This window comes from Hemiscyllium ocellatum, chromosome 23 (genome assembly GCF_020745735.1).
Source record: "Hemiscyllium ocellatum isolate sHemOce1 chromosome 23, sHemOce1.pat.X.cur, whole genome shotgun sequence".
NCBI lineage: Eukaryota > Metazoa > Chordata > Chondrichthyes > Orectolobiformes > Hemiscylliidae > Hemiscyllium > Hemiscyllium ocellatum.
In genome coordinates this window covers 29,511,925-29,539,544 of record NC_083423.1, presented here as the reverse complement: position 1 = coordinate 29,539,544, position 27,620 = coordinate 29,511,925, and the positions used below count along the sequence as shown (strand labels likewise).

Sequence of the window (27,620 nt, the reverse complement as noted above, 5' to 3'; positions counted from 1 at the left end):
AAGATGAAGGAAGAATAGATGACCTATAGTATTTCACCTCTAGGATCTGGGTTTGATTTCATCATTGATCATTGACCACAGCATAAAATTGTCTTCAACACCAATTAACACTTATTTTAACAGCGATTCCTTTTAACATTATAGGAAGCAACAAGCATGATTAGTGTGGGAAATGAATATATCTCCCTAACGATAGTAAGAATAGTTCTGAGACTCATAGGATAGATGTGTAACATTGTCTCAGTCCAATGAAATAGCTGACAACAGTATTGAATATTGTTAATGACAACAATTTCTATTCATATAGCACTTTTAACATAATTCCAGGCTAATCCATAAGGAATGTTATCACATGAAAGGTTGATAGTGATCCACTGAAATCTCAGGGCAGACAGCTACAAGATTGGTCAAATACATTGTTTTAAGAAGCGCCTTAAAGGAGGAAACTAAGATGAAGCAGTTTAGGGGGCAAATTCCGAGGTGGGAATTTGTGAGAGTCTTGGAAATGGTAGGCAGGCCCACCAATGGTAGAGTAATTAAAGCAGCAATGCCAAGACACCAGTATTAGATGGGTTCAGTGATTTCTGTGTATTGTAGGACCGAAGGAGTTCAGGAGGATCGAGATCATGGAATGTTTTGAAAATGAGGATGCAGATTTAAAACCCAGGGATTGGCTAACTGGTGCCAATATAGATCAGAAAGCATAGTGGTGATAGGAGAATACAGGGTGAATTGCAACAGCAAAGTTTAGATGACCTCAATATTATGGAGCATAGTAGACAGGCAATCTGTTGGGAAAACATTAGAATAGAGCAGTCTTGCGTAGGAAAGGGGTGATTGGTTTCAGCCGTGGATCAGCAGAGGCAGGGTCAGAGCAGGGTGATGTTATGGAGGAAGAAATAGGAAGTCTTAGTGGCAGTATGGATACATGTCAGAAGTTCAACTTGGGGTCAAATACGAACAGCTTGTTGCAGCCTCAGGCAGCTGCCATTGAAAAGTGCTGTGGTCAGTGGCTGAGGAACAGAGTTTGGAGCAGAAAAAGGCATGGTTGTAGTCCCCAATAGGAACTATAGCTAGACTTTTTTTTTGGCAAGTTATGAACAATATTCATACTCTGGTCCAAGAAAGGAGGCAGAAAGGGAACTGGCTGTCACATTTTCTGATTGGCCTACATCAATTCTATAAAGGACCTTTGCTTTGACCATTCTACATTCAGCTCCCTTGTGGAAGCTCAAAATTACATTGAGGTTGTAAATTCATAACAGGATTTTGACTCCAGCTGCTTGGTTGAAACCTGGATGAGTGAACTGTTAATGTAATTTGGTAACTTTATCTTGCCAGGATCTCTCAGTCTCGATGCTTTAATGAACTGTCGAGCAAAGGCATCAAGGATATCTACTCGGAGTCAACAGGGCCCTTCTTTATTTATCTTAAATCCCAATTGCACCATTTTAACTGAACCAAACATAGAAAGGAACCATGGTTTTCTAACAGGTGAAGGCCACTGAGCACTTGATGGGAGGTTGAAGAGATCGTGGCCTCACAAGTCACTGTTAGACTCCTTTCTCAGGGACAAGGTGGTTCCCCCTTGACCCTGATCATGCTGCCTGTGCTCTGTCAGCAGCGAACAGCCATGTTAGTTGTTATCAGCTGCAAGCTTCCAACTTCCTGCCTGTTACATCAAATAACCTCAGCCTCATATCAGTCACTGCAGGCGACTTTCAAATTCAACTTGCTGTCCACTTGTACAAAACCTATCCATGGTTAAAACATGGATTAATTAAGCTGACTCTCTGAAGAATTTGCTTGAAGGTAGGATTGACCCTTGGGCTACCTTGAAGAGGAACAATCATTATTTAGTGCACAAACAAAGAAGCCAAACTACGAAGTTATTTATCTTGTTGCAAGGTTTCTTTGGAAGCCAATATCTAACATTTACAACATCTTTTATTATTGTGTATGCATGCAATTGTGTTGAGCATTTGTACAAAATAATTGGCGTTTGAGTTGACCATCAGGAATTTCCTTGAGATCTCTCGTGATCAGCCATCAGAACTTTCTAGTTTGTCAGGAATTTCCCAGTATCTTCCAACATATTTCCAAATAATTAAATTCCCAGCAGTCAGTTTAAAGCTCTTGTCTAGGTTAGAGTTCGAACAGTTTTAACAAATCCCATTGCTGTTTCAGATTGGCAAGTTCTTCGGTGAGATTGATCCAAGCCTGATGAGGCGCCTTCTAAACACATCGCTGTATGCCTTTAACAAGTCCTACGATTTTCAGTCTGTGTGTGATCCAGAAACAGAGACAAAAGCAGCAGCTGGGCTTCGCTCAGTCTTTGTTGTAAGTAAATTAAAGTTATTGATACTGAATGTAATGGAGCCTCAATTCCTCAGTAATGGCTGCCTACAGTCAGAGAATGAGGAACTGAAATTGATTTAATTTCACATGTTTTATGTAATTTGTAAGCTGTTACTTAAAAGGTTATACCCAAATTTGTATTTTATTTAAGGAACTCATTTTTTATTGACACTGTAATGAGACATATTTTATGAGTACTGACTTCCTTACAATTCATCAGTCAGCACAATGTGCCCAATTAAAATGTAAGAGTGGACCTCTGCATGGTGCAGTGCTGCTTGCTGTCAGCAGCTTACCAATCCCCAGCAGTCCCAGCTCTGAGATTCACAAGTTCTGACGCCAGAGCTGAGCAAAACGGAGAGTGACATTTTTTCACACTAAACCAGCACTTAAATGTGGCGCCGAGGAGACTGCATTACATTGAAGTGAAAGGGGTTCATTTGTGAAGATGGAAGACAAGATGCTCTTCAGGCCTGTCACCAGAATTCATACTTGTGGCAAAGGAAAGTGATTGTAATTGTCAGAGGTCAGTTGTTTAATTGGGTGGCATGGTGGCTCAGTAGTTAGCACTGCTTCATCATAGGACCAGGATTTGATTCCAACCTTGGACAACTGTGTGGAGTTGTATGTTCTCCACCACGCCTCCTGGTGCTCCAGTTTTCTCCCACAGTCCAAAGATGTGCAGGCTAGGGTGGATTGGCAGTGCTAAATTGCCTGTAGTATCCAGGGATGTGCAGGCTAGGGGGATTAGCCACAGGAAGTACAGGGGTGTTAGGGATAAGGGAGGAGGTGTGAGTCTATGGGATGCTCTGTGGTGGGTCGGTGTAGCCTCAATGGGTTGAATGGTCTGCCTCCCAACTGGAGGGATTCTATGAAGTCACGAGACATCACTGTGCAAATCATAAAAATATCAAATGTGGGAGCATGTTTCTCATTCAGTAAGGTTATGGCTAATCTACTATTTCAGTTATTTACATATCCTTTAATGTTCTTAGAATCTAAAGGTTAATTGTTTTCTGATTTGATGAGTGAACATTTTTAGCCCTCTATATCGAGAATTCCAAGGACCAACCACCTTTCTCGAGCAGAATTTTTTTCTTCACCTCAATTCTGAATGGTTATCTTACCATGGCTAATACTGTAATTCCAAGTTCCAGACTTCACCATGAAGGAAAATATCTTCCCAGCATCTACCCTGGTAACCCCAATGAGTTAACTTCATTGAATGCACCACTCATTCTCTAAACCTCAAAGAATTGAGGTTTAGTGTACTCAATCATCTCTCATAGAACAATCCCCTCATCCCAAAATCACTGAACCCCCCTCCTAGGGCAGGTACAGTAGAACCTCGATTATCGGAGCAAGTTGGGCAGGGAGTATTTTGTTTGGATAATTGACCGTTCAGATAATCAATCTGATCATAAACAAGCAGTAATTTATGAGTCATTTCTCGGTTATCTGGCAATGCACGCCATAATGCTGTTTAACAGATAACGGAATGCTGAATTGCCTAGTGCAGTTTTTATGGGATCTTGAGATCTTGTTCAGATAATCTGAAATTTGGATAACTGATGTTTGGATAATCGAAGTAGTACTGCACATCCTTCCTTAGGTAAGGTAACTAATTGCACCCAGTACTCCATGTGCAGTCTGATCAAAGCTCTATATAATTGCAGTAAGACTTTTTTCACTTTTGGACTAAATCCTCTTTTTCTTTTATGCAAAGCTTCATCAGACCCACTTGTTTCCACTCTTCATTTTCTGTCCTGTCACCAATTCTCAATTCATGTTAACATATTATCTGTCATCTCATTATTTCTAAATTTTTGCAATAATCTCTTCTTCAGCACCTTATCAGATGTTTTTTTTAAAATCCAAATCCAATACATATGTAAATTTATTCTTAACCAGTCTATTCAAAAGTTCAAACAGCTTTTTTTAATAGATGGTTTTCCTTTAAGAAATCTGTGTTGGTCCAAACAAATTACAGTGTCCTGGTGACAGATTCTAGTTTTTTTTCAACTAATAATGTGGCTCAATGGTGAGCACTGCTGCTTCACAGAACCAGTGACCTGGGTTCAACTCCGACCCTGGGTGACTGTCTGTGTCAAGTTTGCACATTCTCCCCGTGTCTGTGTGGGTTTCCTCCCACATTCCAAAAATGTGCAGGTTGGGTAAATTGGCCATGTTAAATTTTACTTTAAGGATATGTAGGTTAGGTGCATTAGTCTGGGTAAATGTAGAATGGTAGGGCAATGGACCATTGAGCCACATTATTAGTTGAAAAAAAACAAGGGTTGCTGTGGACTTGTTGGGCCTAATGGCCTGTTTCCACACTGTAGGAGTTTAATTCTAATGTCAGGTTATGTGGCTTGTTTTCTGTTTCCTTTCCCAAAAAGTGTTTTTTTTTAAAAATTGCTATCTTCCAAACAATGGGAACTGCAACTAAGTCTCGGGAATTCTGGAAGTTTTCTCAGGGAAATATATGTCTTAGGCCTTATAATCATCATCAATTCTTCATGATGAACCTTCCTCCCATCATAAGGTCATAAGTGGCGCTGTTTCCAGTGGTTATCAAGTGTTTGCCTCTGTCTGCTTCCCTCAGATAGGTCAAAGCAGTTGGCTTGATCAGTAAGCCCAGTGTTCATAAGTCATTGTTTCAGCCTCCAGTTTCCCAACATGTGGATGCATGGAGAGAAGGTGCCAAATTTGAATGAACAAATGTTCAGCCATAACTGAAGAGTTCTAGTTTGTTTCATTCCAAGGTAATTTGAGGGATTACAGTGTCTTATGAATGACGTGGTTACTCCTTATAATTAATATCAAAACATCTACTAAAAATACACCAATCTTTGGCTGTGAATATATTTGTCAAGTTTTCTTTTAAAAGTAGGAAAACTTGAATTGGTTTCAATTTTTTTGTTCATACATGAACATTACAGATTGAGTAGTAATAACATACCAATACTAAGAAGCAAAATTCTGCAAAATACAAAGAATTTATGTGCCAGGAAGAATGATACCCATTTGCCTAAAGTCATGATCCCATGAATCTGCTGAAAGATCAAAGACTCATAACATTTAACTCTATGTCGCTCTCTCCATAGATGCTGCCTGATCTGCTGAGTGGATCCAGCATTTTTTATTTTTATTAATCCAGAACCATCATTAATTCACTAATCCTCTTTGAAAAGCATGTTTCCAGCTACTCTGTCCATTCATTTCAGAAATCTTGCTCTGTGTGGGAAAATTGTTGTCAATTTGATTGATTTATTCTTGAATGATGTCACATTAAGATGGAACATTTACAATCATGATGGGTTGGATGTTGTTTATTGAATACTGAATTAACAATGATGTTTCTTAAATCATTTTTAGCCCAGCATAGTCGATATTTTGAATATAGGTTGGTGGGCATCAAGTGCAGCATGGTAAGTGAAAGTTGCTTTGTTATACTCACTTAATTGAACAAGTGACAAAAATACTCAAATTTTGATGGCAGCAGGGAATCAAACATATCAACAAGGCAATATTAGACTGCATTAAATTTGTAAGGCTTTAAATTTTGATTAGGCAGTTTGACAAAACAAATAAGGACAAAACTGACTAAACTTTGTTTGTTATGCTTTAACTATCTTATAGCCCCTGCAGCCTCCACCTGCACATGCTTGGGAAGGGAGCAAATGGTAGCCCAATAACTTAATGTTAATTTTGAGAATGTTCAATTGCCTCAGCTGGGTTGCAATATTATAGCAGATAGGCTTAGAACCATTTTGAATTTGCCACTTTGTTTTTGTTTGATCCTTTTATTATATTGCTTGGTTTACCTTTGCACATTTAGTGCGGCTTACTTTCTGTGCTGCTTCCTCAGTCATTCAGTCAGGGTTTGTGGACGAGAGTGAGCTCCTCTCTTAACAAAGCTTTCCAAATTCCACAAAAACCAGGAGACTGTCCTTTCAGCCTGCTCTTGATTATTTGAACATCAGAGCTGAGGGGAGAGTGACTGCCCTTTACAGCAAGGCAGCATTTGACCGAGCGTGGAACAAGAAACCCAGCAAAATTGGAGTCATTGAGAACTGGGAAATTTCTTCATCAGGTGGAATCATATCGGGCAAACAGTTGTCTGATTGTTGGGGTTGGAGGTTATTCTTCTCTGTCAAAGGGCATCTCTGCAGGAGTGCCTCAGGTCAAAACCGAGATATTTGATGATAGCACTATGTTCAGCACCATTTGTGACTCCTTAGATACAGAAACCGTTCACGTCCAAGTCTTGCTGTATCTGGACATCATTCAAGCTTGTGCTTAAAAGCACCAAGTCACCTTGTACTACACAATTGCCAGACAATGACCATCTCTGATAAGGGAGAAGCTCATCATCATCCCATGACAGTAAATGGCATTAACATCGCTGAAAGCCTCACTCTCAACAACCTGGGGCGTACATAGATAAGCAACTAAACTGGACCAACCATATCAACTCTATGGTTACATGAGCAGGTGAAAGGATAGGAATTCTGCAGTGAGAACTCACCTGCTGTGTTCCCAAAGCCTGTCCACTATCTATAAGGCACAAGTCAGGACAGTGATGAATTACTCTGTATTTGCCTGGATGTGGGTACTTTCAACAACACTCAGTTGCTCGACACAGTCCAAAAAAAAAATTCCTGCTTGGTTGGTACTTAAACTGCCACCTTCACCATTCACTTCCCTCACCACTGATAAACAGTGGCTGCATTGTACACCATCTACAAGATGGACTGCAATAACTCACCACAGCTCCCCTCTACCACAGTACCTTTCAAACCCTTTACCTCTAGCACCTGAAAGGTTAAGGGCACCAAGTGCATACAAACCGCACCAGCTGTAAGCTGTTCTTTAGTTGTCAGTGGATCAAAATCCAGTGCTTTCCCTTTCAGCGCTATGGTTCTCCCCAAATATTGCAGCAGTTCAAGAAGTCTGCTTGTTACCACCTTCTAAAGGGCAATTCGGAATGTGCAAAAAGTGCTGAATTAGCCTGAGATACCCAACTCCCGAATGAATGCAAATAAGGAACAGCCAACTGCATGTAAAACTAACTGGAAACTGAACAAGTGACTGTCAAGAGGATAAGTGAGTTCTCTTTGACTGATTTTCATCCATTCGAACCTCAGAGTAGGTCTTGTGTCCAGTATTTGAAGAGTACAATACACAGTCTAGATTGTAGTTTGATCCATTTGCGCTTGCTTTATGCATACATGCCCGAGTATGGGTGGAGCTTGTTTCCTAGAGAAGTGGGAGAAGTAGGTGCAACAGAACTTTAGTTTCCCATCTGCCAGCTTCCTTTATCCATTATCAAATCTGCAGTCAGCAGCAGACAAAGCTTATGGAGGAAAGCAATCCTTATTGAATAATGGAATTGAGAGCATTCAGTAGATGACATTCAAATTCTAAATTCTAATGACATGCTAAATTATATTCCTAAACCATAACTGTCTTGTTAGTGTGATACCGGTGAGTACTGTATCCTCTGGAGAGGCAGGCCATTGTAAGGTAAAGGTAAAGTCACCTTGTCCCAGAGGATCATAGGGCTGCTCTCTCATGAGAGAGATGATGGGTGGTGCTTTAAACTAAGGTCATCATGCCTCAGGCAAGGGGAGAAGGCAAGACATTGATGGTGACATCAGCTGGTACAGGAATTGAACTTATTCTCTGCATCACAAACCTGCCGCCAGCTAATGAGGACATGAAGGTGGAGCGATGTTGTTAATAGCTCAGGCTGTAAGGCCATTCTGATATAAAGCTCCCCAAACTGTTGTCTTGTTTAATTAATGACGATATCCAATAGGAATGAACTTTGTATAATAAGTAGGAAGCATATTTTCAGAACTTAACATAAATATTGAAAATTTGCAAACCATGTCACCGTAACTGAAAAGATCTAAATAATTGGCAGGAGTCATAGAAGTAATATTTCAGAATGGAATTTACATTCAACCACATGTAATTGTATAGTAAATGATTTAATTTGCTGCCTTTAGTCACTTCAAATGTTATTTCTTATAGGTATTCTTTACTTGAGAAATGCTGAATTTTTCAATGTGTCTTAAGTTCCGCATTCAACTTATAACAAAAAGAGTTGGATATTTATTTTCACTGCCTGGCCATGAATTTCAGATCCTTTACAATTGTGAGCATGTTGTAGATCTGAAAGGAGCATGTGATTTGTCAAGCAGTGAAGGGGAATATTTACCCCTACAACTCTTTGCTTCATTGTTCAAATATTTACATTTTATCTCTTCATTGATGTCCAGGTCCTTACTGCAGCAGCTGTTCCTCAGCCTTACCTTCCCACACTTACTTGAAGCAGGTACCTGAAAATTTCTTTGGTGGATGCTGGCATCTCTGATGTTTATTTCTGTTGATTCTATTGTAAATGGAAAACCATCAGAGGCGGATTGAATCATGATCCATTCATCCAATTAGTTTGAATTACCACACTGACAGAATCCCAGTCTATGTTGATCAGGCTAGTGTGCAGATTAGGTTGCCAGCTGTAGCTGGTTGTATTGCTGGAGGTTTCAATACAAGGTCTCAGACCTCTACCAACCCAGCCCTAACTCTCCAAGTTGGCAATTACCTGACACATTCATCCTCAACAGGATTTGTCGTCTTGATTTAATGAGCTGAATTATTCTTGATCCAGTCAAAGAGCCATCTCCAATATATTTATACCATCATCCAAAATGTTCAATAATTTGAAAATAAATACAATTTGTTTTAATATCACTATGATTGTTCTCCTGGGTTGCAGCAATGTCCCTAGGTAAACTCCAAAGGAAAATGCTCACCCACATTTTTAGTGGCTGAGGTGAGTAGTTTTAATTCAGCATGGACATTCAGCGCCAACTGATGTGTCACTGCTGGAGCTGACTGAAAATGAAACATGATGAGAAAACTGCTTCAGGAGTGTCTGTGGCCCCAGTGAAACATTATGGCACTGATTTATTAAACATGCAAATGAAAATCTGAAAAGATTAGATGATCTGTTGAATGTGCCCCATCTTGACAGGGTTAAACTTCCATTGTCTCCCCGCTGCACCCCCACCCCCCACCCCGCATGTGCAGCCGTGGTATTTCCTGAGTTGCCAAAAAGAACCTGAGGAAAAATGAGCACGATTTTGGAAATTTCTGTGTGACACCCACAAGTAGCAAGCAGGTTTCATAGGACTACAGGAGCAGCTTAACTAAGCCCTTAAAAACCCTGCTGCCTTTCTCATAAATGGGTATAATTGCCACTATCAAGGACACATTCATCTCCCTTTTCAATCTTTATCATAAATCCATGCTCACTGTGTATGCCAGCATTTTATCCATGAGATCAATCTCATTGTAAGTAGATTGTGCTTCCTAGCATTCAACCTTGATCTATGTTTTTGTAATGTCAACGACTACACATTTTCCCTTGGTCCTAATTATGATAAACTCCAGGAGCTGATTCACGTAGACTGAGTTCTCACTTGTAAAGATCCCAACTGTATACTTTTCCAGAGCAAAAAGATATGCCTTGCTCAGCCTCTCCTGGTAACTCTACCCAATTTCATCAAGGATCTCAATGATCTTAATTTCAGACATTAATGCACATATATTCATGTTGATGGACTTACAAAGTGAATATAGTACTAAAATAATTCATTTTACAAGAGTAATAATCCTGTAATTATTGTATTAATACATTAATAGTATACCATCAACAAGTCAGATAGATTGAGTTTGTAAGGGATAATGTTTCAGCTCCATATTCATTTGTATTTCACTTTTGATTTGCAGTTGATGCAGATACTGAAGATTTCTCTGAACCTTTATCAAAGTCCAGCTGTATCACTGAACAGACTCAGTATTACTTTTATGACAATGAATCATCCTTCTATGGGCTTGTGGATTGTGGAAACTGCTCAAGGTAGGACTACAGCAAAACTCTAGCACTATTGGGATCACTGAGTTGAGATTTTGATCTGTGCTTTTCAGGCTGTTTGGTGTTTGAAGACACAAACGTATTTTGACTAGCCTGCAGCCTGCACTTCCAATAAGTATCATGAAAAGGAATCTACCCAGCAGAAACATTTCACGAAAGAAAGAAATTTCATGCACAGAGAAATTTCACACTTTAAAATCCCTTAATAGATGATGCAGTATTTATAAAGTCTAGTCATTATTGTAAAGTGTGAAGCATAGCAATCAACTTGCGATCAGATAAATCCCTTTATGTTCACCTTTCCTAAAATTACCTATTTTGTCTTGCTGTCTGTTTATCTGATTCCACCTCTGTAAAACACTTTGAAGATTTTTATGTGCTAAAATTGTTAATATAAAGAAAATTCTTACTGCTATTGTAAAGTGCATATAGTCATAATGCATAATTCTCCTTGGGCTTAAAAAATAATAAGTAAAGGAAACTAAGTAAATAGCAATTTACATCACAACTACCACATAATAACACACACAAAGGAGCTTTGAAAGCTCCTTTGCCACTGAGCAGGAAGGATGAGAAATGGCTTAGATATGCAGAAAAAACAAATTGCTGAGGATGTTTTTGAAGGTGTGACAAGAGGATGCAGAAGTGTTTTTGAAATGAATTCCTGAATAAAAACTGATTGAAGATTTGTAGCTCGGGTATCCGTTGTTGTGGTTCTGCTCGCCGAGCTGTAAGTTTTTGCTGCAGACGTTTCGTTCCCTGGCTAGGGAACATCACCAGTGCGGTGGGAGCCTCGTGTGAAGCGCTGCTTTGATGTTTCTTCCGGTATTTCTATTGGTTTGTTCTTGCCGCTTCCGGGTGTCAGTTTCAGCTGCAGTGATTTGTATCTGGGGTCCAGGTCGATGTGTCTGTTGATGGATGTTCTTGCCGTTTCCGGGTGTCAGTTTCAAACTGACACCCGGAAACGGCAAGAACATCCATCAACAGACACATCGACCTGGACCCCAGATACAAATCACTGCAGCTGAAACTGACACCCGGAAGCGGCAAGAACAAACCAATATAAATACCGGAAGAAACATCAAAGCAGCGCTTCACACGAAGCTCCCACCGCACTGATGATGTTCCCTAGCCAGGGAACGAAACGTTTGCAGCAAAAACTTACAGCTCGGCGAGCAGAACCACAACAATGAATTCCTGAATGCTGAGTCTCTGCCATAAATAGCAAAATAGAGAAGTGGGTCACAATGTACAAGTCATAAGAATACATTTCTGGTATTGGAACATTAAAGAGGCATTTGGATGGGTATATGAATAGGAAGGGTTTGGAGGGATATAGGCCGGGTGCTGGCAGATGGGACTAGATTGGGTTGGGATATCTGGTCGGCATGGACGGGTTGGACTGAAGGGTCTGTTTCCAGGCTGTACTTCTCTGTGACTTCCTGAAAAGAACCATGGTCAATGAAAATAGTGGGTTTAGGTTCTCAATTAGACAATGGTTTCTGCACATCACTTGACACATTAGTGTCATCTCTGTCTTACTCTGACTGAAAGTGCTGCCATGATAACAGTGCCTGGTGAATGGAATTTTAGTATTCTATTTGTTGATTGGAAGATATTTATTTGTTTTTTACTATTGTGATACAACAAAGAGAAAAGTCAATTCAACGAAAGTAGTATGATGTGTTGCAGCATTTAATCATTTGGAGAGGACGTTTGCTCGACATATTTCATGAAAAATGGTGCCTCACTGATAATGTCACATTGTTGATCTGTGCTAATCTGTCAAATTCAATTGCAGAATATGTAAAAAAGGAAATGAACTTGTGTAAAATGTACCTGGCAGAGTTTTGTTACTGTTAAAAACAAAAAGGTAAAATTAGTCTTTGCTATTAGCATGAAGTGATCTCATAGTGAACCACCTATTTTACGTCATCCCTTGAAGCCTGTAGAAAAGGAATTGCTTTCGATGTTGAACAAGTTGCTGAGTCCATGTCTTGCTACTGATGAAGATCAATTTTACCTTTCAAATCTACTTAAAAAATTAGAGTTACTAAAATAACTGCATTTTTCCAAGAGTTACTAAAATAGCTACATTAAATTAACAGAATTAAAATTTTAATTGAATGTTTTAATTAAGATTTTTAATTATTTAATCTGCAAAAGCTGTACTTTTGTTCCTCTTGCTTTTTTTGTAACGGTATTGATTAAAACTTATTCCTTTTGTATTCACACTGTCAAATAATAATTTGAATATAATTTTGCTTCAGGCTTTACCATGCGGAGAAGCTCTCCAAGACAAACCTGGTGTTTATACTGGTGGAGAGTAAGCCCACATGTCAGTCATGTGACTCAAAGCCCCTAATGCAAGCAGAACAAAAATGTATCCTTTACTTGTCAATGTTGAATCTTCATCAAACACAGAGGTTTCATTAGGAACAGTAGTTGCAAATCAGACACAAATGTGGTTAGAAGAATAAGTTATCTTTGATGGGATTCAGGTCTGAACTGGAACTTGGATGGGAAGCATTTGCACGGTAATGAAAGAAATATTGTTAGTCACTTATGATTGAAATTTTTCTTGGTATTTTTGACTTGAAGTTGGGATGTAACAGGTTGAAACATACTCTGAAAGGACAATTAACATGGTGCAGGACCACTTAACTGGAAATTCCATCAGTTAACTAGAAATCTACCTTAATACCCCGAGGAAGCACAAACTGGTACTTTGTGCAGTTGCCATGCGACACAGGCTCAGAGTGGTCAGTGGAAGCCCTTTTAATTGGCTATTTTTACAAAGACAATTGGAATATTTAACCAGGGAATAAATAGAACCTACCAAAATTTTTAGTGGTGTATAAACTGAAGATGGATGCCTAAATTCTGCAGCCTTTATGATGCACTCCCATCATTGCTTTAATGAGTCACAATTTAAACTAGGACCTGGATAGCTAGGCCATATGATTGATCACAAGAAAAGTCATCAGAGTCTTGTTCAGAGACTCATTCACCTCAAACAGAGCGAGTGACATAAGATAGGGTGGAGATTCCTGTGGTTTAAATAGATTAATGGAAATCACAATAATGTACTTGATCACATAACTCTGACACTAGAGAGAGAAGAGATCCATCCAGAATGGGCAATTGAAGAGGAAGGTCTTTAACACTATATTTAGACTGCTGGAGCAGAGAACCTACTATATATAGATCTAAGTAAAGGAGTGATAGAGTACACCAGAAGTTGAAGAGAAGGAGTAAGCAGGCTTTGGCAATAGTGTATGTGGACATGCCAATGGCCTGAGATACTCCAGCCTGGTATCTCAGTATGCATTATTGGCTTAAAGCACAGGATACTGCAGTTCTCTTCAGCAGAAGCTCCCACATCCCCAAACCTCAGAGTGACCTAATATATGGTTAGGTGGAGTGTGCCATAAGGTGGAACTAAGGTTCATCTGAGAATCTACACTGAGGTTATGCAAGAAGATTTTGATTAATTTCCCCCTATTTTGAGTGAAACTGATAAGAGTAAAGCTGCAATGGTTAGTTATATAACTTTAGCCCCAAAATGGCATGAAGGCAATGACCTACTAGAATTGCCCTGAGACTAGCAGAGATTAATGCCGGCTTCAAATCCCACAGTGGTCGAATTTGAATTCACTAAAAATCTGGAATTAAGCATTTAATGGTGACCGCTGTCAATGGTTGGGAAAAGCCCATCTGGTTTACTAGTGTCCTTTAGGGAAGGAAATCAGCCATTCTTCCCTGGATTGGCCCGCATGTGACTCTAGACCCACAGCAATATGGTTCACTCTCAACTGCCCTCTGAGCATTTAGGTGCTGGGCAATAAGGGTCTCCTATTCAAGTAGCTAACTCCTTCACATATGGTGAAGTCCTAGATAACATCTCAAGGTTTGTTTCATTTTGACAGTATGGCCACTGCAGTTTAAAACAAATCCTCTCAAATTAGTTTGACCCATTCATTCTCTTAAGCAGCTCTGTTTTTGTCTCCTAAGATTTTAATTTCCCAGCTGGCTGATTTATCGCTGTTATTAAACTCCAAATTCGATTTTGCTTTTGGTTATATGCTTCTGTAAAATTCCTAAACCTGGCCCGTTGGCCATATTCTCGATTCTTGACACATTCCAATAAATCAACTTTTATTCCCAATCTCCTGAACTTCAATTACAATATGTTGCACATGGTTGATGGTTAGCAATATGGCAGGAGACTGCGAGCAGCCCCAGGCTACATAAAAAGTCGTAAGTCAGTTTTAATCATTCCTGAATGCATTCGTCTTGACAGGACCAACCAGAAAATCTCTCTGGGAATTACAGGCATCCCAACTGCCTTGACCTATTTCCCTTTAACTCTAGACAGTATAAATCTTCACTGCTTGAAGTTAAATGTGAATATGTATGCAAAATTACTGGCTGAATTTATTCCCAGTTGACAAAGTGGTGTATAGTTGCAGAATAATATAGTGAAGTGTTAAGAGTGAATGTTTATGAAATGAATTCTGTTTTCTGTAGTCGTACCTGTCTCCTTAACTAAAACCTTGCAGCTGATGGACCTGATCCCTGTCTTTTGGCTCAGAACCCCAGGCACAGAAAAGGTCCTGATGTATGCTTTGATTCTGACGAGCGTGTAAGTATGCAAGGTTTGGATTCAGGAAGAAGAGCAAACTGCAAATAAGTATATCGGACTATGTATTTGAAATGTGTAGTGTCACAAAAACAAGGTCCCTTTAACACCTTTGTACAGATGTGATACTGCTCTGGGCCATAGCTCCTTTATTTTGATAACATGTCATAACTCTTTTGGAATGTTAACATAAAATTAACTGCAGCTTTTGATATCCTTTCTTCGAATACTCTACTTTCACGTGTGGAATCTGATAGCTGTGACTGGAATTTGTCCCCAGTGCTTGGAATTTAACTTCACACCTGTCCAACTGTTCTAAAATAGTATCAAGCTATTCAATTTTGGAATGGTGTTCTTGACAGGTTTTAGATACCAGACGGATTTGTCTCTTTACTTGTTTCAAATTTCATGCATTAAGTTAGAGCTGAAAGAAATTAGTAGATGAGTAACCAGGAGGCTCTTGGATAACAAGCAGGTTCTCAGTTTCTCTTGTATATTCTAGAGTGTTACCACAACAGAAAGTCTGCATGTTCATTCTTCATATGAACCATCCATTTCAATCTATCTTTACTTACTATCTCTAACACCCTTAATATTTCTCTTATTCAAGCAGTTATTAAACAAGCTTTTAAAATAATTAGCTGACAGAGTTTCAGCAAGCTTTCATGGCTTAGTTTGACAAATTCAAATTTTGTTTCTGACTTTCCTTTCAATTGTATTTGTGATTATCTTTACCTTCTTACCCCTCATTAAGGCTAGTGAAAACAATCAATCTCCATTCTCCAATAATCCTGATGACTTCTATCATTGAATTCTTAATTAAAATGACCAGGTTGCTTGGATCAACTTTGGTGACTCATATTCATGAAAATTGCATCAGATCTCCCTGAAACCTCCTTCATAAACAAACCTCTTTTCATTCTAATGGTCATATGAGGAATGACAAATGCAATGACTTTAGGAATTCATTTCTAAGTTGTGATTTTTCTTAGCTGTCAAAGAGTTATTTTTAAATGATTTTCATACATTAGACATTTGTGTAGTGGATTTCATTTATTACTTAAGAATTGTTAAGAACTGTTTAATTGAGATGCTATTTTAAGATAATAGCACTTTCCAATATGTATTAAGTGATCATGTAATTGCTATACATCTTAAACTAAATATGTTTCATAAAGAATTCAGCCCATTTATCCAATTTAGCCTTATTCTGTCCACATAAATTTCCATCATAACTATTTGGGGAAACAGTCACAAGAAAATCTTCCATATTACGTATTTAAGATGGTCATACATATCAGAGCCACAGCTAAAAGAAGACTGAAATATTCGTGATTCCTCATAATGCCAGAAATATCACGTGGTCTCCCCACAAGTCCTTTGCGTGAAAGTACAGTAGCACACGCTCACTAGCTTGACGTCTTTGCTGATTGATGTCTTATTGTGTGTGTTTTAATTTGTTAATAGTGGGGTATTTTCTGTTCTGTGATTTACACTGTGACTTTCTGCTCTAGGTGGACGCTCACATTAATTCTGCCAGCAGCCAGCAAAATGCATGAACTCATCTTGTTTGTCTCTTTTTTTTTGTGTCCCCTTCCTTTTTTCTTCTTGCTACTTTGCCCGTTGTTAATAGGATGAGCCTATATGCACAACGAGTCGTGCCTCTGCCGTGGCGTCAGCTCGTCTCTTCATTTTACTGCAAGTTTTGATGTGGTGCGGAGGGTCAGTTACTTTCACTGGTTTTGTTCTTTAGTTTCCTTCTTAGGTGTGATATTAACTTGAAACTAACATCCCTACAAATGATTGTGGTCCAGAGCGAACTTACTGTGGTTTGATAATTGCGAAGCAAACTAAGTTTGTTGTTCCATCTTGAACTAGATGTTTTTCTTAGATCTGTTAATTTTGAGTTCTTTCTCGAATGAGTGAAAATTTACACATTATAGATGAGTTATTTAATAATGCATTTGAATATATTTTCATAGACAGAAACAATGTTCAACAGTTTGTCACCTTGATAAGAAAAAAATGAATATGGGATATGAGGAACTATACAAATTAATTGTTGGTAAAGGGAACTTCAAATAATAGTTTGATTTAAAAGTAAACTCTATACACCACTAATATCACACTTCTTTCAATACAAAGTTACCAAATAGATTGATCCAATCTAACTTTTTGATAATTCTTTTGAAAAAATAAGTTCTGAGATTTGGTAAATATAAAATAGTATATATGTTTTTGTTTTAGACTATAAATTAGATAAAAATGGATGTTAAAATATATGTAGTTCCCTGTTGTTGGATGGGAGTGTTGAAAAAGTGGGCTTTTGTGTTCTACACAGCTCTATTGGCCCAAATATGTACAGAACCTATGTGGATCAGTACTGAGAAACCAAACTCATCAAATGATTGAAAAATTATTTTTTCCAACTGGACTTCTTTTTTAAAAAAAAACAATTAATTATATCTTGGTTATATCTTCTCTTTGTTTTTGTTTTCTGAATATAAATAAGCATTATCCAGAAAGTATCCAATTTGCCTGTGCAGAACTGAAATCAGAAGTTACTTTAGTGGTCAGAATTCTGTGCATATTGTGCAATTTTGTATTATTTACTGCTGGGACATTCCAAGGGTGTGTTGGAACTTCAACCACTTAGTTATCTTGATAAAAGCAAAACAGTCACAGTTTTTAACAAGAACTTAATTTAGAATGATTAAGATGACTTCTTAAGTTAGAAGAAGAAATTTGTGGTGTTGATTTGAATTTCAAGGATTTATATTTTTGTTTTTTAAGTTGTTTTGACTTTTATTATAACTACCTTTATTTTGGGCAGCACTCTGTTTTAAACTATGGGAGATTGTTAGAACAAATAGAATTTTAAGATTAGGCAGCACTTTATCACATTTTCTTTAACTGTGAAGTGAAATACAATCTTATGTAAGTGTTGCTTTGACAGAAATACAGTTTCCATTCTACAAACAAGGAGTATTATTTAGCTCATCCCCAATCATTTATGTAGTCTAGTATATCACATTACCTCTAAATGATTCAGATTTTCCTCTATTATTCTATCTGCCGCTGTACTTCTTATTAAGATCATGAGAATTATGGTGGCTCAGTGGTTAGCACTGCTGCCTCACAGCGCCAGAGACCTGGGTTTGATTCCAGCCTCGAGTGACTGTCAATGTGGAGTTGACACATTCTCCCCATGTTTACATGGGTTTTCTCCCAGACTCCAAAGATGTGCAGGTTAGCATGACCATGCTAAATTGCCCATAGTGTCCAGGGATGTGCAGGCTGGGTGGATTAGATGGGAAATGCAGGGCTACAGCAAGAGGCTGAATCAGGGTGGGATGCTCTTCAAAGAGTTGATGTGGACTCGATGGGCAGGATGGCTAGCTTTCACACTGTAGGGAATCTATGAAAATTAGGAGCAGGAATAATCCTTTTGACCTCTCTAATCTGCCCCACCATTCGATGGGATCGTTGCTAATCTGGTTATGGCCTTAGCTCCTTAACTCTTGACTTCCTGGTTGTTCAAAATATTTGTTGAACTCGGGCTTCACTGTATTCAGTGACCAACTGGCTGTCTGGGAAAGAGAAGTTAAAACCACCAGTGAACCTTTGAGAGAAGAAATACCTCTGAGTTCTAAATAGGAGATCTGTTCTTTTAAAAATGTTCCTCCCAGTTTTGACCCTCTGTAAGTGAGAACAACCTCTCAGTATCTACCCCTTCAGGTGCCCTCAGAATCTTATATGCTTCAATAAGATCATCTCATTCTTCTGAACACCAATGTTTATAGACTTGACATGCTCAATCTTTCCCTCATAAGGCAGCATCCCAGAAATTAGCCAAATGAATTATCTTTGTGCTGCTTTGACTTTGAGTATAGTCTTAAATCAGTAGACCAAGATTGTTTAAAGTACTCTCGGTGTGGTCTCATTCATTCCGCAGACAGTAGTATTCAACATACTGCTCTTGAGTGAAGAGCTTTCTGATATCAGTTCCAAAATTACCTATTACCTGAATATCACCCTTGTTTCTTGGTAAGCAGAATTTGCACGGTAGTCTGAGCAATGCATTACCCAGTTGATCACAATTACTGATGACTTATATTCCACTGTTTCTAGCTATGTAGATCAACCATATGTTCTCCTTGTTGACCTGCCACCCTGTATTGTTTGCACATGCCTAGCTTTGAGTCTGAATGTCTCATGTGATTTTGAAATCTGTGCTTTTTAACATCCTACACCAGATGCCCCAGGACTCAAACTTATTTGATCTGTCATACTGTTGGCGGATTAAGGGTAACTTAAAGCTCCATGCTAAATTCCATGACCAAGCATTCAAATCTGACTGACATGCGAACGGATCATTTAATAATGAAACTTTGGGTCTTAAAGGACTCATTGCATACAGGGCAATCTACAGTGCAAAATACTTCTGGTGTTTTGTAAAACAACTGACTGGCCATTTCTTGGGATAGACCTGCACGGAAAGTAAAATTAGTTTGAGAGTAAATCTCATGGTCAACCTAGTTCCATTTGTTTACTGTTGACTGGTTTCCCCTCCACTGACACTTTTTCAATGGTTAGAACCACAAAATCTAATTCTTAATTGAACAGACCCTGAGATCAGCCAGTGTTCAATTGTTCTGTATTTGTTCTACTTTACAAACTGGCCAATTGATGGTCTGATCCATTTGTTTGACTGCTCAAGTGAAGATGAAGAGGGGTTGGTCACGTGGATTTGAGGTCATAAGTGTCATGTTCATGATAATGGTTGAGGAAAAAAATGCTCATCAGGGATTGATTCATTTTGTGGAATAGTTTATTTTAAACAGTGAGCAAAAGCTCAACAGGTCTGCTTGCCTCTGTGGAGTGAGAAAGAGTTCATGTTTTGAATTAACGTTTCAAATCCAATATTAGACTCTGCTTCTGGTCAGATCTAACATAGTTTGTTAGGGGCAGCATGGTGGCTCAGTGGTTAGCACTGCTACCTCACAGCGCCAGGGACCCGGGTTTGATTCCAACCTCAGGTGGCTGCCTGTGTGGAGTTTGCACATTCTCCCCGTGTCTGTGTGGTTTTCCTCCCACCGTGCAAAAATGTGCAGGTTAGGTGAATTGGCCATGCTAAATTGCCCATAGTGTTATGTGCATTACCAGGGGTAAATACAGGGTAGGGGAATGGGTCTGTGTGGGTTACTCTTCGGAGGGTTGGTGTGGACCTGTTGGGCTGAAGGGTCTGTTCCCATACTGTAGAGAATCTAATCTAATCATGAAACAAATAGCAGGTCAACTGATTTCTGTGTATGTTGTTTGTAAACCAATAGACTAACAGACAGGCAGAGTTGCAATATTACATATGCTCAGCACATGGAGTCCTGAAAGATTATGTTATTTTAAGATTACGGTTTTGCTGTAAACTGTACTTAGAATCAATCCCAGCAACTGAGTAGCTTTGATGAAGGAGAAAAGAAATTCAGAACATGTGCTTCTTTCTGATGTGCTAGTTTCCTTTGCGTTCCCATATTTTTAATTTCAAATTTCTAGCATTCACAGTTCTTAACAAAAAATGTCTTTTAGAGATAATGTAAAGAAATCAAGGTTAGAAGCTAGAATGCAGGATGTCATCAAGAATAGAAGCTATTCAAAATAAAGAGCAAAATATTGCGAATGCTAGAAACTTGAAAGAAAGGCAGGAAGTGCTGGAGAAGCTCAATAGGTCTCCCTGCTGTGGAGTGAGAAAGAGTTCATGTTTCGAATCCAATTAGACTCTGCTTCAGGTCAGGTCTAACATACTTTGCATTACAAAGTACATAAGATTGTGAATTAAAGCATGGGTTAAGCCCCATCTGGAGTCATGTATGTACTTCTGAATGTCAATTCAAAGAAAGTTACAATTTCTGTTGAGAAGTAGACAGATAAGCAGCAAAATGTATCAGAAATGGGATTGGTTTTCTTACTTGAAATAATGATCTGCTCTTTTTCTGAACATCCCTAATATTATTATAAAGGGGGCTAGGCTTGTTGTTTCTAATTATTTTGTATTATTTTGGTTTGAGATTTTATTAATGCAGCAAATGCATAGGTTTTAGGGAATGACTCATACCTGTTTATATTATTATTGCAAAGCAAAATAGTTTAGTCAATTTCTCAGACAAAGTGTGGCACCAATGTTGGCACCAAAGGAAGCGTTGAAACTGCTGGCTTTAAGGGCTGTCTCAGTGTTGAATATTGGTGTCATAATAGACTTCTTCTAGCATGAAGACCTTGGGATAACCAGTCAACTTTATTTTGTTTGCATTGTCCAGTTGATTTGATGTCACAAAAGTGGAATGTTCCCCAAAACAATGTCATAGCAAAGCTAACTTGCTTTTGGGTAGTTGTGGGCTACCTTGAAGAGAATATACATTAATGATTTCTTGGTACCTGGTTGAAAAGCAAGGAAGTTCCATTAAAAATTCAATTTAATGCTGTATGCTAATAGTCTTTCCTGTTTCCCAAGTTTGCTTTATACCCTTGAATTAAAGAAAGCTTGTCTTTCCTTTCACAGCTGTTGCACAAAATATTGTAAATGTTGACAAACAAAAACTTGCTTTTATCCTGCATTTGTAACTTCATGTGGTCTCACAAAGCTCCTCGCAGTTGATGAATGAGCTCTGAAATGGATTCTTTAAGCAATCCAGATGCTTATGTACATAAACTTTTCTTTCATTTGTGGCACTTTGAGTTACCTCAACCCTGGCATGAAAATAGATGCTGATAAAGATATTAGTCATGGAGGATTTGAACTAATTTAATCAAATCTGCGAAAATGATTTCAGGGGTTGTTTAAAGTGAAATCCAAGAGTGGAGGAGGGATCTGGAAAGGTAGTATGTTTATGTAATGAAAAGTTGCACACCCTGCCTAATATTCGCAATAATTCACAGAAATGCTCAAAGTCACCAGTTCCAGATTGGGACTGTCAAGTGTTCTATGAACATGTAACAACAAAACCAAGATTAACAGTGACAATGTCAAAGAAATGTGGTTAAATGCTGCCTGAGCTTAAGTGATCAATGGTTTCACTTTTGATGATTATCATGATGATTATCTTTGTTTTTCTCCCTGACAACAGGAGGATGATTCTGAATGCGGCAGTGGCTCTCGTCTGAGCCCATCCTTATGGTCAATGATAGGGATTCAGCTGGTTCTCCTCTGGCTGCTAAGTAGTGCCAGACATTATCCATCATGACTGCAGAGAACGGACAGCCATCTCCGCTTTCTAGACCCACCACACTGTAGCTCTGGATTAAACTAGGGAATCTTTGTCCCCAAGCAGTAGAAGACTGACCATTTCCATATCCTGGTGTATCACTGTGTCAAAGATTCATTGTTGACTCTCCATTTGAAGAATGGTCAAGGTGCTCCATTGACAAGTTTTTTTTAAAGAAAATGTTAAGTCATACAATGGTAGCAAATTGGATTGTCAATCCTGAAATGTGCCAGGCAACTATGGGAATGCTAATACATTTATACAAAGAAACAATTCATAAAAAAGATCTAGATTTATTTATCATTAGGTTCATATTTTGTTTAGCTTACTTTGATCAAGATAAAAGGGTATTCTTTATTTATGGCTTACATTGACTGACTGTAGCTAATTTTAAAACAACTTACATGGGCTAGCGACATACAGGCACAATCAGCTGTCCTATTGGTATAAAGCCAGAAAGCTTAGATATGACCATGTTGGGTACCAACCAGTAATTGCAATCTTTTTAAGGTTTTGATACACCAAAGTACACTGATTATTCTGTGGCTGTGTAATTATATTATTGTTAGCTATTCTGTTACCAAAGGATGCCTGTAACCCTCTCCTTCTCTCTCATTAAGCCATAACTCTATGCCTGATGCCCTTCATGTTTGCTGAAGCAAATGCATAATGATTGTTGTATCCCACACAAGGAATAGTGCTAAGGCTTGTGAATGAAAAAGCTGTTGTTGTGGCAATTGAATTTTGGATACTGATGCTTTTTTTGCATGAAGATTCTGCTACTATTTTCTCATTCGATTTTACTGTAGGAGTGTAGTTAATGTGCAAGAGCAACTGAGTGAACCAAATGTTGTTGATGTGAAATTTAGATAATATGATGTAATATAACTGTTTCACTTATAACAACTAAATGTTGTCAAACATACCTCTTTCAAAGTGCAGTGAGCAGGCTGAAAAGATGGGAATTTTACACAAAGGCAATTTCAAAATTTGGATTTTGTTTTCAACAGTTGGGATTGAGCCAAGGGCTCTCATTAAAACTGTAAGCCAATATAGCTGTGCAATTTATGTAATACAAGAAAAATAAGACTTGTATGAGGTAGTTGGTTGAATTACAAGAAAATTCCCAAAGGCAGCAAAACAATTTGAAGTAAAGCTGAAATTTGGTAGACAATTGATTCTATAAGAAACTTATATGTTGGGATCCCTGATAATTGATTGTCAGGAATTAAATTTTACATCACAGCAAAATAGGAATTTTATATATTAAAAATTATGATGTGGTCTAAGGAACCCAAAACATTATATGCCAACAAAATACAAAAAGTGTGCATTTTAGTTGAACAGTGTTTTGAGGTCATACAATCAACAATGTTCACTTCATTTATATTTCAGCCTGTCTTAGTGCGCAATGTTTATTGATTGTGCATTAATCTTTTTGTTTAATTTTTGAGAATCATCCTCTGGTCTTGGTCGTAAATGGATGTAACTCGAAAGTATTTAAATTGGAGTGCATGCTTTGTCAACATCAGCCATCTGGGGCTAAACAGAGGGACATTTTCCTCAAAAAAACACAGTTAAAATTACTAAAGAAGTTAAGCTGCATCAGTGAAAGGAATGAAGATGGCAGTGGATCATTAAATACTTTGGTTATCTCTGCCATCTACTTTTATTCAAAAAGAAAAATACACTAAGACTTTTGCATGATCAGTTCAGTATTTTGAAAAATATAAGTAATCCGATGTTAAAGTATGTGGAAACAGTATTGAAAATGTTTTGGACAAGTTGAGGAGGGTTTTGTTGTATGACCGACTGATATCTTTTTGAGTAAGGATTTCTGTTGAGAATCTGTCGATTGTGGTACCAAATTCAATGGATTCTGCAGCTTTTGTATCAGTGAGCCTTTTGCTGGCAGAAGTTTAGTTGTTAGTTTTCATTGATTCAGTATCAGATTAACAGGCAGTTTTCTCCACTTTAGGGCAAGGGCCAGGAATCTTGTCCGTTGCACTATTGAATATGGTCTGCCCTGTGCAGTGACCTGGAGACTTGCTATGACATCTGATTTGTGGGTTTGCCAAAGTGATACTGTAGCATGTGACCAATGCATTGTCTCTCAGTCATTTTGTCCTTGTGAGGAGTGAGTCCACATTCAAGAACCTTTCAGAAATTGAAACACATGGAGAATTCTTCCCTGTAAATAAAACAATGCAAGTTCATCAGTGGACTATAGATGCTCTCCTACTTGTAACTTCACCTAGTCATCTCAAAGGGCAAACTATTTGAACATTAATGAGCTATTTCATGTCTGACCAGGCAGTATTATTCTCAGTCCACTTATCTATTGACTGCATTTACTGAAAATGTAACACTGATGCAGAACCCACCAGCAAACCGCCAGCATGTCAAGTAGCAACAAGGACAAACAACAACTAAAAAGGTCCCCACTTTATTATTTGTTTCTCCTTTTTTCTCTTGACTACATATATGATTTCCTGACAGATAGTTCAGGCAGTTCCCTCTCTCTGAGGATACTGCTTTGTAACAATCATCAACAAGTAAGCATTCTGGGTTAATTTCTCCTCACATTTGTTTTCTGCCATGGTGAAGTTGATGCTCTCCTTTTAAGTGTGTACTCTTCAGTGCAAATTTTCCTTCTGAAATAATTAAAACTATTGTAAGACCAGAGGTAGCTTACTCCAATTTAAGTGCTGTCCTGGCACAGTTGATTGCCTGTGTAAACCGGCCAACTTGGTGTCAACCTGGATTTGCCAATGAACTATAAAGAGAGAGAGCATATGGGAGAAGATATGATGTAGCATTAACTTTATAACATCTAGCTATGAACATTTATGAATAATATTTTATGTAGAAAAGGAGCTTGCATCCTGTTTGTTAATTTTAGTGTCACAATTCAGAGATGATGTCATAAATATATCAAGATTTCAAAATTAATGCATTTTTCTCTTTTTATTCCATATTACCATATTAAGTTTGCTTTGTATGCAAATATGAAGAAACTCTATTCAATATTTTACAACCTGTGGAGAAATATTCAAATTTATGTGTCTCTTTTTCTGTTCAGTAACTTGCATTGTGTTACTGTAAATCATGTATATTATACTGTGGTGAACACTGAGCCAGATTGGTTTAAGATTCTGAGAAACCACTGCTGCTCATAAGTTTGACGAATTGAACTGAGTACATTTTTGCAAAAAGTATTTTGCCACCATGCAATCGGACCATCCTCAGCTCATTCACTCCGATACATATGTTTATTGCCAAATGGAAATTCACAACAGATAAAGGAAATGGTTAGTATAGTCATTGCCAACCTAAACGTGCATGGATTTTCTTAAGGAATTGACTACTTTGGGATTTGCATTTACTTATCACTTTCAGGAAACCTAATTGGTATATTCTGCTAAATTTCAAAAACCAGTGTAAAATATAAAACAAAGCTGCTTCCAGCCCTCCCTCATGTACAATTTGTCAGTTGTACAGAATTCTGTTATGAAATTTGGCTTGATTGTATTTATTATAAAGAACTAATAGATTGTAGATGCCTTTGCAGAAAGTTATGAGTGGTTTGGTTTTTGTTTTTATCATATTACTTGTTTTGAAATGGGTTTGGAGAAATAGATTGATAGATGTACTTCCTCAGTTTTTTTTATGATGGCTGTAATCCCAAGAGTAAATTGAATCTAGCCAAAAGACTGATGTTAAGAATCTGAATCAATATGTGCTAAGAATATTGCTTCACAACCATTGTAATAGTTATCTTGATATTTGTTATCCTCTAACTCCAATCAGAATGAATGTACAGATCATTTCAGGTATTGGATAGTCAACCTGTGAAGACAAAAGGGTCACCCAATACAGATGTGAAGTACTTGAGTGAGTTGGATGCAATAATTCTGATCAGTTGTGAATGATCCAAATTCAGTGAAACAATTATTTTCTTATTCACAGAATTGTGCTGAGAATATACATTCTTCTTCATGTGAGTTTTTGTTTTTCTTTCCATTATCAAGATAATAGGTGTTTTCCTGATGACTTTATTCTGCTCTCCTGTTAGTAGAAACATATTACTATCTGTCACATTTTTAGTGATGGCAACAGCTAATGAGTGGTAACTTAGCAGCATAAAAAATATTCTTTGGCATTGGGACTACATGTGAGTCCCATGCCTGAAGTCCCATATAGTGTGTGTAGTTTATCTGGGGATTCTTAAACAACCAGGGATGGTAGGTGGGTTGTGCAGGCAGGAGAGCCAGAGTGGCTCAAGTTGTGGGAAGTAGCCAGCCTCATTAGGAGAAGTGATTGCTGCCACTGTAGGTAGAATACTGCAAATGAACCCCATGGAAACTTCAAACAATGTTGATAATCTCTTTGGCCACAGTTGTCAAGCCAGCCCCAAGCAGCAGGATTTGTAAACGTCTGGAGCTCTTTGCTCTGGGGTGGAAGGAGTTAGGAAATTAAAAGAGATTTTACTGGCCTCCTGGGTTGGCATTTCCAACTGTCTCTTGGGCTTCAGTCTCAGTGAAATTAGGAGGGGCAAGATGAGCCAGGGGCAGGAGCAGGTAGCGGTGTTACCAATCTTCCCTGTCTGGGCATTTTATTCCCATTAATTTGCTTTTGCTATTCTCACGATTGTTAGTGCTGCCTTCTGCATGGTCAATTAGAGATGTGAAATTTCAAACATCCTCTGCTATTCTGCTTCTTTCAAGCCAAATCCATGTGTCTAATATGATTCTACCCACTATGTTCACGTACACTGTCATTAAGGTGAAACAAAACTCTGTGAATAACTGAGCAGTGTACACCATTCCCCTTCTTCCTCCAAGTGCCAGGGACCTTTCCAATGTTACAACTTTTCAATGTAACAGTCTATTCTTTTCAAACTGTAGAAGCTTGAAGATGTGCTGTTAGGGTACCTGCACACAACTGAACCTTAAATTAACTTGTAATTGATGCAATGTTAAAATAACATATGGCAGCCTCTTTGAGGTAGGAGAATATGAGGACTGCAGAGGTTGAAGATTAGAGTCGAGAGTGTGGTGCTGGAAAAGCATTGAGGAGCAGGACAATCAACGTTTCAGACATAAGCCCTTCGTCAGGAATGAGCTCATTCCTGATGAAGGGCTTATGCCCAAAATGTTGATTCTCCTGCTCCTCCGATGCTGCCTAACATGCTATGCTTTTCCAGCACTACATTCCAGTCCTACATCTGATGGCAAACAGTTAATATAAAATAAAAGTCTTGGTGCTCCTCAGGAACTGTCTAGTTTAATATGAAAATAAACCAGTTTATTTGTATATAGACATGTCTCTGAGCAGAATACAGAAGAAGTTGTTTATTGTTAGGTATTGTCTATTTTAAGAATTCCATCATGATGCTTAATCTTTGTTC

The 27,620-nt window shown here is 38.2% G+C and overlaps 1 protein-coding gene across 3 annotated transcripts in view; it reads left to right on the top strand.

Moving 5' to 3' along the window:
* LOC132826725 (voltage-dependent calcium channel subunit alpha-2/delta-1) overlaps positions 1-27,330 on the top strand; it is a 668,330-nt gene extending 641,000 nt beyond the window's left edge. For all 3 annotated transcript variants that reach the window (XM_060842844.1, XM_060842843.1, XM_060842845.1), the window contains 7 exons: positions 2,188-2,340; positions 5,737-5,789; positions 8,649-8,704; positions 10,165-10,294; positions 12,580-12,692; positions 14,872-14,954; positions 22,073-27,330. In XM_060842844.1, coding sequence (XP_060698827.1) covers positions 2,188-2,340; positions 5,737-5,789; positions 8,649-8,704; positions 10,165-10,294; positions 12,580-12,692; positions 14,872-14,954; positions 22,073-22,189 — 705 coding nt within the window. In that variant the 3' untranslated portion in view covers positions 22,190-27,330. The remainder of the gene's footprint in view (positions 1-2,187; positions 2,341-5,736; positions 5,790-8,648; positions 8,705-10,164; positions 10,295-12,579; positions 12,693-14,871; positions 14,955-22,072) is intronic.
* The last annotated feature ends 290 nt before the right edge of the window (positions 27,331-27,620 follow it).